This window comes from Podarcis raffonei, chromosome 4 (assembly GCF_027172205.1).
Source record: "Podarcis raffonei isolate rPodRaf1 chromosome 4, rPodRaf1.pri, whole genome shotgun sequence".
Lineage (NCBI taxonomy): Eukaryota > Metazoa > Chordata > Lepidosauria > Squamata > Lacertidae > Podarcis > Podarcis raffonei.
This window is the reverse complement of record NC_070605.1, coordinates 66394393-66409630: the sequence shown is the minus strand read 5'-3', so window position 1 is coordinate 66409630 and position 15238 is coordinate 66394393. Positions and strand designations below refer to the sequence as shown.

Here is a 15238-nt window from a genome sequence, read left to right as displayed (position 1 = left end):
AGGAAATTGTGGCACTAATTACTTTTGAATGTGTAGCTCACCTCTTCTCTAACGAGCTCAAAGTGGCAGACATGGTTCTCCCCACAAGAACCCCGTGAGGTTGGTTGGGCTGAAAGGCAGTGACTGCCCAAAGGTCATACAGTGAGCTTCGTGGCTGAGAGGGGACTTGAATCCTGGCCTCTCAGGTCCTAGTCCAACACTCTAACCACTAAAGGTAAAGTCCACAAGTGGCACTGTAGTCTAAACCACTGAGCCTCTTGGGCTTGCCGATCAGAAGGTCGGCGGTTCAAATCCGAGCGATGGGATGAGCTCTTACCACTACACCACACTGGCTCTGTGTGTGTGTTTAAATCAGGAATGTGAATTACCATCTCTTAGTTCAAATTCAAAATATTCTATCCATTGAACAACAGCACAGTGGCTATTTACTATTGGGAAAAGTACAATCAAGACCCATTAGAAATCAATAGCAAACCTTCTATTTATTGCAATAGTCTTGGGTTGCAACACTAAACAGGAAGTAAGTTTCACAAAAATCAATGACCAGAAGTATTGCATTTATCATTATACCATACCATTGTTAGTTTACAGTAAAAAAGAACAACAAAAGCAACAACCATCTCACCTTGGCCATTCCTACAGAGCTTGCATTCAGTTCAGGGATGCCCTGGTTCGTCTTATCACCACGTTCCCACATGCCATAATCCTGAAACAAAAGAGGAAAGCAGAATTAAAAAGCAACTTCTCAGATCCAGAGATACACATATGTAGATGTGGACTGTGCATACACTATTGTGACTAAGAGAGAAGAACTAAAGCAACACTACTCAGTGGGTTTGGTTCACACATTAAGCTGACATATGCGCAAGGCTTTTGCTTGCATAATCCTTCCTCGTTCTACCCCTTCTTCCATCCTTCGTTCTTGGCACACCACAATTTAATACTTGCTGGATTACTTAATCACAGTTTCCTGTTATAGCCAAACCAGGAAACTATGGTTACCACTAAAAGAAAAAGTCAGAATCTTAAACCACTGCCACAGTGTGCTTTCTCTTGGCAGATCAAGATGAGCAGGTGACAGCAAAGGTTGCAAAGTTTTTAGCTGGGGCAATCAGAATAAGATGCACTATTTGACTATTGATTCAAAACCCTAAAATGTATTTTATATAATTGACTTTTTCTCTCTATTCTTTGTATATTGTATTGTTGTTTTATTGCTATGGCCGATCGCTGGCGCAAATAAAGATTCATTCATTCATTCTTAAACAATGGTTGGAAGTTGGTTTAAGATCCTGGTTTGTTCCAATACATTATTTCAATTTTATTTGAAATAAATAAATAAAATGACCTTGAGCATACTTACAGCAACTTTGTAGGCAGCCTCTATGTAAAACACAAGATTCTGTACAAAGGCAACTTCATCAAGGGTAAATATAATACGCAATCCTAAATAAGAAAGAGCCACCATTAGGAATACATATTACCGTATTTTTCGCACTATAGGACGCACCAGTCCATAGGACGCACCTAGATTTGGGGGGGGAAATAAAGGGGGGGAAATTTATTTTCCCCCCCGCCAGGCACGGGGCTGGGGCGGGGGAAGCCCGAGCTTCCCCCTCCCCCAGAACGGGACCCAGAGCCATGCCGAAGCTGCGCGCAGCTTTGGCATCGCTCTGGGAGCTTGCGGCGCTGGGGGAGGAGGAAGCCCTCCGCCAGCCTCCAAACCATCTTGGGAGACAGCCGGATGGCGCGCTGCGCCTCTCCCGCTGTCCCCCGAGTTTGCGGGGCTGGCGACAGGGAGGAGCAGGCTTCTCCCCGTCGCCAGCCTTCTAGCCAAGTCGGGGGACAGCAGGAAGGGCGCGCTGCGCCTCTCCCGCTGTCTCCCGAGTTTGCGGGGCTGGCGACGGGGAGGAGCAGGCTTCTCCCCCCCGCCAGCCTTCTAGCCAAGTCGGGGGACAGCAGGAAGGGCGCGCTGCGCCTCTCCCGCTGTCTCCCGAGTTTGCGGGGCTAGCGACGGGGAGGAGCAGGCTTCTCCCCCCCGCCAGCCTTCTAGCCAAGTCGGGGGACAGCGGGAAGGGTGCGCTGCGCCTCTCCCGCTGTCTCCCGAGTTTGCGGGGCTGGCGACGGGGAGGAGCAGGCTTCTCCCCCCCGCCAGCCTTCTAGCCAAGTCGGGGGACAGCGGGAAGGGCGCGCTGCGCCTCTCCCGCTGTCTCCCGAGTTTGCGGGGCTGGTGTCGGGGAGGAGCAGGCTTCTCCCCCCCGCCAGCCTTCTAGCCAAGTCGGGGGACAGCAGGAAGGGCGCGCTGCGCCTCTCCCGCTGTCTCCCGAGTTTGCGGGGCTAGCGACGGGGAGGAGCAGGCTTCTCCCCCCCGCCAGCCTTCTAGCCAAGTCGGGGGACAGCGGGAAGGGTGCGCTGCGCCTCTCCCGCTGTCTCCCGAGTTTGCGGGGCTGGCGACGGGGAGGAGCAGGCTTCTCCCCCCCGCCAGCCTTCTAGCCAAGTCGGGGGACAGCGGGAAGGGCGCGCTGCGCCTCTCCCGCTGTCTCCCGAGTTTGCGGGGCTGGTGTCGGGGAGGAGCAGGCTTCTCCCCCCCGCCAGCCTTCTAGCCAAGTCGGGGGACAGCAGGAAGGGCGCGCTGCGCCTCTCCCGCTGTCTCCCGAGTTTGCGGGGCTGGCGACGGGGAGGAGCAGGCTTCTCCCCGTCGCCAGCCTTCTAGCCAAGTCGGGGGACAGCGGGATGGCGGCGTTCCACCTCCCCGCTGTCCCCCGAGCTTGTGGGGCTCTCCTGAAGACTGGAGAGCGAGAGGGGTCGGTGCGCACCGACCCCTCTCGCTCTCCAGGCTTCAGCGAAAGCCTGCATTCGCACCATAGGACACACACAACATTTCCACTTCATTTTTGGAGGGGGAAAAGTGCGTCCTATAGTGCGAAAAATACGGTACCTTAACTCCAGTCAATAGTTCCATTTGGGGGTTCTTATGCTCCTGGTAGAGCACTGAGAAAAACTTCTGCATGTAAATTGTGTGTTACACCATAGACAACTGCTGGTTGAGGACCCATTCGCTCCACCCCATAGAACAATGGCCTAAACAATGAAAGGTGTAACAAACTGCACAAGACAATGTTTAAAGTGGCTTTTAATTCTGTGAAATATATTGTCCAAAATAAAATGCATGCTCAGTTCTTAAATGGAGATGGGCTTTTCCAGTGATAACCTTATTCCATAATCTCAGACTCCCATGAGTGCCATACATCATGCCTGTGATTTAAACACTTAACTAAAGCAAAATAATTCTTTGGCAATAAGCAGCATTTAAAGTACAGACTGTTAAGTACTGAAACAACCACCTGTTGGTGGGCAGTCTGTCAGTCATCTATAGGATGAGTGTCCTTGGTAACACATTGCAAATATGCGTTACCATGTACCCATGCACAAAAATGAAAAGGATTCATGAATGAGTAGCTGCTTTCATTGAAGGCGGAGGTAGTCACCCAGAAGTTGTTGGACCACAGCTCCCCTTCATGCCTAATCATTGGCCATGCTAGATTGGGCTGATGGGAACTGAAGTCCAACAGCATTTTGAGGGCCCCCGATTCCTCATCCCTGTTGAAAGATGTCCCTTGCAAAACAATCAACCAAGAACAACTTGCCAAAACCATTTTACAGTGTTCAGATTCCAAACCAAATAAAAATGGAACACAATAGCTAGTCATTGTCATTCCACAGAAGGTCAAGCCATTCAAACAACTACAGGAGATCTGGAAGGCAACTTGTCCACTCTAATCTGTAACTAAGCAGACATATGGACTATATTAAAAGGCAAGTCTGATACTAAATGTGATTTTTTTTTGAGGGGTGAAATGTTCCTTGCTGATTATAACTGTCCTTGGTTAGAAAAGAACTATGAGTTCCAATGTAGCTTACCTGATGCTGTCATCTGAGCCAAGAAGAGAAGGTAAAGGGAAGTTGCATCTACTTGTAGATGTCCCCACTCATTGTCTCCAACTACTGTACCACAAGTGGCTGTATTATATTTGGCATGCAGGCAGTCCTTGGTACTCTGTGTGTGCTTGAACTTCTCAACCTTATCTACCTAAGAAAAACAAGCAATATTCTGAAAGTAGTTCTTTAGTCATAAACATTTTCAAAATAATAATTCTGCCTCAGTCTAGATTTTGGTACAGTATAATTTACAGGGGGGCGGTTCTTAAAACAAATTATTTCCTCTTCAACAAAGCAATGAAGTCTCTTGAATAGAGCTGTCGAAATTTACTGTAAACAGCCAGTCACGTTGGTCTGCCTCTTAGATTGTTTCGAAGACTGACACACAGATAGAAGCTTCTAATTGGGAAACAGAGCCGCTAAAAAGAAACCAGGCATCCTTTACACAACATTATACAACAGTGGACTTATATAAAGGAAGGAAATATCCAAATGGGCATCATCCTAGCCAGTATTTGGGCCTGGCAGAATTAGGTAGTGTTTTCATTCTCAGCAACCACACAAGAATATGAAAGTATTTCAAGAACATTGCACTGGGGCTAAAATGTCATGGATTCTAGCCCAAGGATAAAAATGTCAAATTAAAAACATTGAACACAATCTCTCAGTCGCTGATCGTGTACAGTAAGTTCACATGTGTGCCTATAGTGAAATTGCTAGGGAGACGGAAACAGGGAGACTATGCGTTTTTTATTTTAACCACTTGAAGCGCCCAACTATGCAAAATGTTAATCACACCTGTCAGGGGACTGCCATCGGAGCCAGAGGGAGAGGGAGGGCTCCAGAGGGATTCCGGAGAGCGTCCCGGGAGGCAGAGAAGCAGCCCATCTTCTGGGGAAGGAAATCAGCATAGCACCAGTGGAGAAGGGGGGCAGATGAGAGAATCGGCGAGGTGGCTCCATGACTCCTTGCCGGAGACCAGCGGGGAGAGCACGGGTCCTCCGCTGCCCACACCCTCCCTGCGCAGAAGGCTTCCGTGCAGGGAGAGTAAGCGGCGACTAGGCATCAAAGAGCTTCTTTGCTGGAAGAAGTTCAAGAAACGCCCACTGACGGATTCTGCCAGCGATTGAGACAGCCACGGGTGAGTGGCTGTCCGGACAGAAAGAGTTCACCCAGGTAACCCAGCCAGGTGTGGCGCTGATTTACGCACGAGCAACCCCTAGAACCATTACAACACCATTTGCTCTCAAGTGCAAAATATTTCTTGCAGAAACAGCCAGTGTGGGAAGAGGATGATATTTGCCAGAACCTAGGCATGGGGGGTGGTTGAAGGTCTTCAGTCATTTGCACTCTGGTGCAATAAACAGAGTGAGGGTCTTCTCACACCTGCAATTTGCATGGGACAATAACTCCCACTGTTCCTTCAGGCCACTAGCGTATTGCAATTCCAAGAAGGAGGATTGTTTCATTTATACTAGAGAGGTATGCTCTATAAATAGAACATGCACTTAAAATAGTTTTATATGTAATATCCATTTCATGGCAGGCTGCCCTTAAATTCATTTTAGTTGGACTCATTTTAGCTTGCAAAGTCCAAAATGCATTTTCCCTCCCAAGAGTGGAAATGGTTTCAGAGGAACAGCTAGGTACTACTTTCAGTACACCGAAAGTACTACTTTGTTTGAACCTGCCTTCCGCAGTGTATCCCATTCGTCACACCTAAAATTGCATTGGTATCATTAAATCTGGTCATGCCACTGAAAATAACAGAACACAAGTCATCCAGTTTATCATTACCTGTCTCATCATACATTGCAGAAGTCCCCGCATCAGTTTCACAACGTTCTGCAGGAATATAATTAAAGAAAGCATGCAAACATTATTTTGGGTCTTAATAACTAATGATCAATGCTCGTGTAAAAAAAAAGAGAACATTTACAAAACCATCCTATACATTTAAGAAAACAATTTGCTCAGCTGCGTAACCTGATTTTATGACAAAGATACAAGCTAGAACAATAAGCAATTGCTTTATGTCACGGCTAAAGTGATTGGATGGTCACAGAACCAAAAGAATTTTTTTAAAATAATCATTCCTATGCTATAAATAGAAGCTCAGAATTTTCCTCAGGGACACAGCAGGCAAATGTTGGTGCATGGAGTTATGCTGCTGTAGTTCAAAGTTGGGGAATTTGAAGCATGAGCTTTCCTCATTCAAAATTGGCAAGCTAATTACAAGGCAAATCCCAAATATTTCTGGTTTGGATCATGATTAGCTCTGCACCAGGCCCAGAATTAGCTCCCTCTGCCATTTCAGTCACCCTCTTCCTTTTTGCCACTGAAACTTACCAGGTGGTGGTGGTGGTGGCAGTAACAGTAAAAACAACAGCAACAGCATTCACATTATGCTTTGCAGCACCTCCTAAGACATAAAGATTTCCTGAGTTTCTGAGGCCATAGCAAAGAATAAGACAAAGACAGACAGACGAAAGAAAGAAAGAAAGAAAGAAAGAAAGAAAGAAAGAAAGAAAGAAAGATTGCCATTGCTGCTATAAAAGTCAGATGAGCTTTGAGAAGTGGGCATCAGAAGGAACTTGTGAGGAAATCTGGCTTCCATGAAACTTGAAATGCACCCAAAATGTCAAAATTTGAGCCTGCTAGGAATTGGGCCTAAAATTGAGCTTGTTTCAGGTGAGCTTGTGAATGGAGCTATAGAAGCTCACATATCGTTACTGTACAAAGTTGTCCTTCAAATGTGGGTAATGGATTTATGAAGTCAATCATCAAACGGCTGCTTCCCCCAAATCTCATCCATTGCTTTGATCTTACCACTTTCCAATTTTTTAACACCACCCATAAATTAAGCAGGATTCACTATGCACTGAAAATGATAGTTTATTCACTTGTAGAGTAAGTAATAAATAAATTCATCTTTACATATCATAACACAAAGTAAATAGTGATCCAAAGACATACCTGCTCCAATTCATATGCTTTGGCTTTATCTTCATCCCGATCTGCATTCTTCCTGTAGGCCATCCCCAGGCCCCACACAGCCAAAATGCTATAAATATTATCTCGTACCCAAGCATCCTTTTGCTCAGTACTGGCAGAGAGCAGTCCTGTAACAGGGTTCTGAAAGAAGATTTTTTTTAAGGGTTAAACAGCCTGAGCACTTCTAAGCACACCTTACCCTAGCGTGTGCATTTTTGTACACATTACTTGGCTAGAGAACTGTACCACAAAATTCAGAGAAGTGCGAATTTCACTGGGGAAACCATAGAATCATAGGTTCAGGTACTGTTTCAGAAAGTATGAATGAGGTAGATTCACCCATTTCTCATGGGTGTTCTTCCTGCATTTGGCCGCTACATCCCCAGCGGTCCAATGAAAACTATGGTTGGGCCTGGATTGCAAAACAATGAGGCCCCTACAGCTGCCTGAAGAAGCCATATGCCAGGCCAGAGCAAAAGGAGCTCTTTTAAACTTTTCCATCTGGGATGTTCCCCATGCCCCCCTCAAAACAACTCCATTGCTTTTCACCTCGTAAGGAAACACAGCCTTATCTTTTTTTCATGTAAGCTAAAAATCAGCTGGGGTGTGTGTGGCTTTTTGAGAAGAGAAACGGTCAGAGAAATATTGGCTGAGCAGGCTTTTTATTCCTGCCACTTCTACACTGAAATTTGCAGTATTGGAAGCTACATTCAGGGTTTTTTTAAAGGGGGGCAAACACACACATACACACGGGTTCACATGTCTGTATGGAACCTGTAGTTTTGTCTAATATTGCATTTTAGACATAGGTCAATTACAGCACTCATTTCTGTGCTATGGGAAGAAAAAGAAGGAGGGCGTGTGTTTTAGCAGCTTCATTCTGGGCTCAGAGCCAGAGGAGTAATGGAACATTCTAAGGAGGAGGTTTCTGGGGAACCGACTGTGCACAGGAACAGAGAATGATCTTTAGGTTTTGAAACGTTGTGAAATATTACAGAGCCACAACGGCTGTTATCAACTGTCCTTATGCTTCAAGGTCACAGGGAGAGCCGGGTTGTGTGTGGACTATTTTTATCCCTAAACCTATTAATTATTAAACTTTTGAGGGAATAAAGTCTTAGTAAAATACAGTATAAATTAAGGGGTTAGGGGGGTTTGCTTACCTGGGGCAAAACCATGGCATTTAAAAACATTTCTTACATTTTAAATGAAGATATACAGGAGTTCGCACAGCTTATTTTTGAATTGGATTTGGAATTGGAATTTGCTCTTGCGTGGTAATTAATTATTTAAGGCTTTAATCCCAGCCCCACACATCTGGGAGTAAGCCCCACAGAATTCAATAGGGTTTACATCTGAGTAAGACATGATTAGGGCTGTGCTGTAAGATACAAAAATAAATAAACAGCACGTAAACATAAAGACTGCCCATGTGCTTGTGGAAGACACCAACTCATAACTAATCATACTACCCAAATTATGTCTTGGTGCCAGAGGGACAAGGGGTAACAAGTGAGAAGGGTGTGGTGAGAAAGGAACTGAGCTTAGAAGTCACTCTGTGCTTTTGCACTGCTGGTTTCCACTGCCTGCAATAGCATGATGTTGTGTATGCAAAGAGAAGTAGTCTACAACTCCTTGTTTTCACATCCATGGTACTTAGAGCCAGGCACGTGCAGGGGGGACAGGTAGCCTTGTCCCAGGCCTCTGGGGGCTGAGCTGGCCTGGGGCCTCTGCCAGGAGCCTTACAGCTTTACACTGTCAAGCCAAGAATAAGATTCCTGCAGAGGCCTCAGACAATCTCTGCACCGGCCTGCTTAAAGCACATAGGTAGGAACCTTCATGGTAAGTACATTGGTGAAATATCATTGTATTCTATTTGTTTATTTCATAAAATGTATATACCGCTTGATTGTTGGGGAAAACTCAAAAGTAGTTTACAGAAAAGATAAAGCAATGAAATTATCACTAAAAAATTCACAACCATACAGAAAGGTAAAACAACAATACAGTAGACTAAAACAAACTAAAACTCACACGAAGTTTTAATATATAGACTTGTCTAGATAAGAATGCCTTCAGCAGGCACCAAAAGGAATACAGTGAAGGTGCCTGCCTGATATCAATAGGCAGGGAGTTCCAAAGGATCGGTGCTACCACACTCCTGTGCAAAAGGCACAGATCAAAGCAAAATTGGAAGGACACAATACATCTTTTCAGGATGCTTTTTTGGTACTCTGTCTCAGGACTCCAAAAACAAACACCCAACTGGTTGTTCTCAAGGTTTGTAGATCTCATACTGTTCAGAGTCCTATCGTTCAATCATTTTCTATTTTGAACAGATGGGCCCTTCAAGCTGCTACGTGAAGTTGGCAAGTCCAAAAGAAGGTAAGTCTCTGGTCCCATTAGTATCTTACTGATGGATGGGAAGTTCCTTATGTGCCATCGTGTTAATGCTGTTTGCTGGGTGAGTGCCAACCCTCAGTAGCTATGATAAGGAACTGGAGTCTGAAATATTGCAGCAAATGGGAATGAAGGCGAGCAGGCAGAAGGCACTATTACTGTGGTAAGCGTGGAGCAGGTGGGTGCAAATCTGCCCTCTGGCTCAGAAATCTCCACTTACTGATATGCCTTACTGACCCAGTGCCGCGTTCACATGTAACGATAAGCCAAGAAACCTTGGCTTAACAAATTATACTGTGCACAATACTGATTTCTTCCACCTCACTCTCCACCTGGCATGAGCAGGTACACAAAACAGCTTGGGGTGACATCCAAATGCTGGACTGTGGTTTGTTCGTCCCTAACAAGTCAGGATTTATAAGCCAACAGCAAACCTTAACTGAACCCTGGCCAGTGACTTGGCAGGTGGGACAGAAACAAACCAGGATTCTGGGTTTCGATTTCATGCTACACTGGCTCACTTGCCCCTTCATGCCAGGGGAAGGCTGAGGTGATGAGCAAAGCAAGAGTCATGCACCAGAATGCATGAACAGAATAGTTTATTAAGCCAAGGTTCTTGGCTTCTGAATGAATGCAGCCATTACATGATCAGACTGTGATTACAAAACTAATGTGCCATGGTTCTGGCACTGAAAATAAGTCTGCATGAACAGATTTTCTTGCAAGGGAATCTTAGCGAAATCATTAGGGATTCCCCTGGGACGAGGATTTGGCTGAGACTGTACTAACACAGTTTACCAAAGCTGTGTATCTACCATCATACTTGCAGATAAGCATACACAACATGCAGAATCGTAAGGTTGTACAAACCTGCAAATGTGTTATCTTTTTTTCTGTATGATGATATTCAAACTACTTGCATAATGCCAAAGAAGAAGAAGAATAAATTTGATCCTCAGCTACACTGGTGTAACCATTCTGCAGCTCTAATGTCTTTGTTAGAACAATTAACAATTTAAGAAACCCATTTAAGCAGGAATCAGAGTCTAGCCCACAGTGCAGTTCTGGTAAACACGACAGCTTACATAACATCAGTTTCGCTGTAGCTGTGCAGTGATGCTAGAGCCATCTCAGTGGTGAAATAAAACTGTGTGGTTTACTCATAAGAATCAGAATGCAGATAGCATGCCTTGTTAAAAACAAACAGACAAACAGTGAAAGTTTGGTTAAAATGCACACACAAGCAGAGTGTGATCCACTTGTGTTGCAGGCACATTGCTTGCACAACCCAGGTCACACACACAAACCATGTCTTAGTGCAAATGAGCATATCTGTGGGTTCCCAGAGCAAAGACTGTGGCAACAGCGCTCCTCATCCAGCCCTCCTGCCGCTTCCACACGGTTTGGCTTTGTGTTACACCCAAACCCAGGCTCATAGTATGTCTCCCCCAAGCAAACCAAAAGCAGTAAACCAATAACAAACAGTGATTATAGCTTTTGGTTTGGAGCCACGAAAGCTACAAGCCCAGGTTCGGGTGCAACATTGAGCCAAATAACAGCTTAGCCACAGGTGGCAGAACAACAGCAGAACTGGGGAAAGAGAACTGCAGCCACGATCTTTGCTCTGGGAAATTTTGGTCTTTCACACTAAACCATGGTTTGGTTTAGTTAAAAAAACGAATTGGAGCCCTGCCTCCCTCTCCCGCACCACCTATGTATACATGAAGGCAGCATAATGGGACTGAGATGGGGATCAGAGAGGAGCCCACAGATGGCCCATTCCCTCCTAGAATCCTGTTGCGCTGGATGCATGCACAGGCTAAAGAGATGAAAGTAGGAAAATAAGGCATTGACTGTGTGAAAAGAGTTTTAAGAAGGGTGGGGTGGAGGGAGGAAGAAAAGAAAGATGCCACTCTCAAAAATAGATTTGTACCCACCATGTCTCATCCTCAAGAGGTCCTATTGACTTCAGAAGGATTTCATAAATGCACATACACACACCACAGTGGATCTCTGGCACGTACAGCATGGAGTCTTCCTAATTCTATATTTCAAGGTTTCCCTCAAGTTAAGTAAAACGTGACTCAGTTTTGGAGTTGCACTGGACTTGTTGTGGCACATCTTCCTCAGTTTTCTATTGAGGTTTGCCTGGTGTTGTGATGTCTTATTCCAGCAGACAATATTAAACACAATACTAATTGGCATCTGTCATCTGTAGAGTCTGCTCCTGACATAGTCTGGTGTCAAAGTTGTCAATGACCTTTAGGGTCTGCAATTTGCATTATGCCCTTTATTCTGTCCTACTCCAGCATACACTTCTATGTGAGAAGTATATTTGGAAAGTGACTCATGGAAAAAATCCTGCTCTCATCACTGTAGATCAAAGTATTTTAACTGAAGGCTCCCTCAAAAGACGCTGCTGCTCTCTCTCATAGGGTGCCTTCAGCTCAACAAACTGGAGAATTTGAGCATTTTGTTATTCTTATCCAGGAGCCCAAATGTATCCAATGGCTCTAGTTATTCTTTACCTAAGATTTTTGCAATGCTCATGGTTTATTTCTTAGCCACAACGTAATAAATACTAGCAGCCAACCACGTGCCTACAATTATAGGCACATCTATCCTAAGAGTCACAGAGACTATTCACCTGTACCTGTATCATTTCCATGTAGCAGAATATATCCAAACATGACAGATGTACCATTATCCATTTAACAAATATATGTGTGGTTAAAAGACACATGTACTTGTTAGCCAAGTTAGTATTACTGATATCTGTGGCCCCTACACATGGAAACTGATGGTGCCAATTTTGTGCTATATTGCTAAAAACTTTATTTGTTTCAGCAAGCCTAACAAGGCATGTAATTTTAGCATGCAATATTAAGAATTTAAACAGTGATTTAAGAATCAGTGATTTAAGAATAACTGTTTTAAAATAACTGACTATATCTATATATAAACTACCTGGTTTTTAATGTTTGCTTTTATTGGTATTTTTAATGAATATTTTATTGTCTTTTGTAAACTGCTTTGAGGTTCTTTGTTTGAGTAAGCGGCATATAAATTTTGTTAAAATAAGAATAAATGTACAAGCAGCTCTAACAGCACAATATGTAAGTGATATGAAGTGGAAAAAATGGAATAATGCAGCAAAATGTTTCACTGGGTCAAGTGCTACTGTTCAGGATTCTATTCCAGTCCTCTCCCTGGTTTTCCTCCCAACAGTTATGCGCATCCACATCATGCATTTATAGTGGTCTTATGCCACTTTAAACAAAGATGGATTCCCCCAAAGAATCCTGGGAACTGTAGTTTATTTCTCGCAGAGCTACAACTCACAGCCACCTTAACAAATTTGTTCCTTGGGAGGAAGCCATGACAGTTAAAGAATGCTTTAAATGGATGTTACCTCCATATTTCATGCAAGCTCAGCCCTTATTGGGCTATTTAGGGGATTCCCTTCAGTTCCCCCCCATAAGATTTCTTTACACTCTTGCAAACCTTGGGGTTCCCCCAAGCCTTCTTATGGGTGGGTGTTATGTATGAATTGGCACTCACAGCATGAATGTTGGAAATGGAGAGGAGGATTAACATGTCAGGACTCAGAAACTTCAGAGGGATGCACAGATGATCTTAAAGAAAACTTTACATGTGCTGAAAAAGCAGCAGCAGCAACTACAGCAAAGCATCACTCCACACAGTCTGCAAAAGGCCAAACGTTCCCTACTCTGGGCTGATAAATGTCACATCTTAACCATGTATTAGACTTCTAAGGTGAGGAGTAGGCAGAGATGTGGCAGACAAGCTGGGGAGGAGAAAGTAGGCTCTGGGGGAAGCCTGTGAGCTAGGAAATTCCCTTGAAGCATCTGTCAAGGGTAAAAACACTCCATCCATTTTATTATCAGCTGCTCAACTCAGCTAAAATTTGATAGGAAGGAGCAGGGGGGATACAAGCTCAGCTGGTAAGCAAAATCCCAAAGCAGCAGAAGCCAATGACTTTGTCACCAGAGATAGACATGTGGAGGCCTGAGAATGAGAGAGACCCCTGCCCACATTCTGCATTTCCTTAAAAAGGGGGCAATATGCCCTTCTGATCACTGGAATCTGTCAGTCATTTAAAACTATTTAAAGCCTTCTCGGCCTGCTCAAAGAACTTTGGAAGGGAGCGGTAGAATTACATAGGCATCTAATAAGATGCCCATTATGATGTCTATGCTTGGGACTTTATGGAAGGTAACTCACATAAAAGCGAGTTATTGCAGACTGCCTCACCAATGTTTCTTGGTTATTTGTTACCACTCACCCAGAAATAATGTACTCATGGAAATCAAACATCTAGACTTTAGTCCCACTCTGCCTTGGTCAGACCACACCCGGAGTACTGTCTCCAATTCTGGGCACCACAATTTGAGAAGGATATTGACATGCTTGAATGATTGCAGAGGAGGGTGACCAAGATGATAAACGGTCTGGAAACCATGCCTTATGACTGAGGGACTTAGGTATGTTCAGCCTGGAAAAGAGGACACTGAGAAGAGATATGACAGCCATCTTCAAATATCAAAAGGGCTCTCACATGGAAGATGGAGCAAGCTTATTTTCTTCTGCTCTGGGGGGTAGGAAACCAATGTATTCAAGTTACAAGAAAGGAGATTCCAACTAAACATCAGGAAAAAAACTTTCTGCTGGTAAGAGCTGTTCAACAGTGGCACAGACTCCCACAAGAGGTGGTGAACTCTCCTTTTTTGGAGGTTTTAAAGCAGGGATTGGCCATCCATCATGTATGATCTACTTGAGATTCGTGCATTGCAGGGTGCAGGACTGAATGACCCTCGGGATCCCTCCCAACTCTGCAATTCCATGAATCTATGATCCAAAATATTCTCTTCACATCTAGCTAAAGCAAACATCTTACAGGTCAGAGCAAATGCTCTGATATGCAAGCAAACAATGATTGCTAAAAATAAATATGAAAACAGAGAGTTGTTAAAAACAGAAACAAACCTTTCACCTGTAAGTAGTGGCACTGACCTGATAACTCAAAATGGTCTGTTGAACAAGCCGGGCGTAGCCGTCTAAACGGACTCCAGAGTTGCTTCTGCTCCTCATTTTTCAAGAGAAAGGCTGGATGGCTGGAGGCGCCAATGTCTTTCTAGCGGCTTTTAGCACTAATAGCTCACTCATCCATCAGCAGGCTGAATTGTAGGTCTTGATGGTAGCAGGCATCTTTCTCCCAAAATAAACAGAGTAGTTGTCAACAAAATAGCCAGGGAGTTTCTCCTTTTGCCTACATATATTCACCGTCTCAACTATACTCTTAAAGCAGCAACCCTATAGACAGTTACATGGAAGCAAACTCACTACTTCTCATATTAGCTGTTCAGTATATTACTGTACCCTTGAAATTATATCCATACTCCATAGGCACATACAATCCAGCTTCCACCCTCATTCCAATTCCATTTTCTGTGCTAAAGGTCATCAACAGTATCTTATGTCCACGTTAGACATCTAGCTGTGTATATAACAAAACCCAAGAATCATTGTACATGGATAACAACTGCCCTCATAAAACCCTGAGAAACATAAAAGGTAAAAGGTAAGATAAAAGACCCCTGGACAGTTAAGTCCAGTCAAAGGTGACTATGGCGATGCGGCGCTCATCTCGCTTTCAGGCCGAGGGAGCCGGAGTTTGCCCACACACAGTTTTCTGGGTCACGTGGCCAGCATGACTAAACCGCTTCTGGCGCACGGAGGACCGTGACGACTGCCAGAGCCCACGGAAATGCCGTTTACCTTCCCGCCGCAGCGGTTCCTATTTATCCAACTGCACTGGCATGCTTTTGAACTGTCAGGTTGGCAGGAGCTGGGACAGAGCAACGGGAGCTCACCCCGTAGCGGG

At 44.5% G+C, this 15238-nt stretch overlaps 1 protein-coding gene across 4 annotated transcripts in view; it reads right to left on the bottom strand.

The window, feature by feature from the left end:
- PHKA2 (phosphorylase kinase regulatory subunit alpha 2) overlaps positions 1-15238 on the bottom strand; it is a 56275-nt gene that overhangs the window by 38687 nt on the left and 2350 nt on the right. For all 4 annotated transcript variants that reach the window (XM_053387100.1, XM_053387101.1, XM_053387102.1 and 1 more), the window contains exons 2-7: positions 14368-14562; positions 6916-7074; positions 5737-5784; positions 3922-4090; positions 1364-1446; positions 626-706 (exon numbers count right to left, since the gene is read on the bottom strand). In XM_053387100.1, the coding sequence (XP_053243075.1) occupies positions 626-706; positions 1364-1446; positions 3922-4090; positions 5737-5784; positions 6916-7074; positions 14368-14445 (618 nt within the window). In that variant the 5' untranslated portion in view covers positions 14446-14562. The remainder of the gene's footprint in view (positions 1-625; positions 707-1363; positions 1447-3921; positions 4091-5736; positions 5785-6915; positions 7075-14367; positions 14563-15238) is intronic.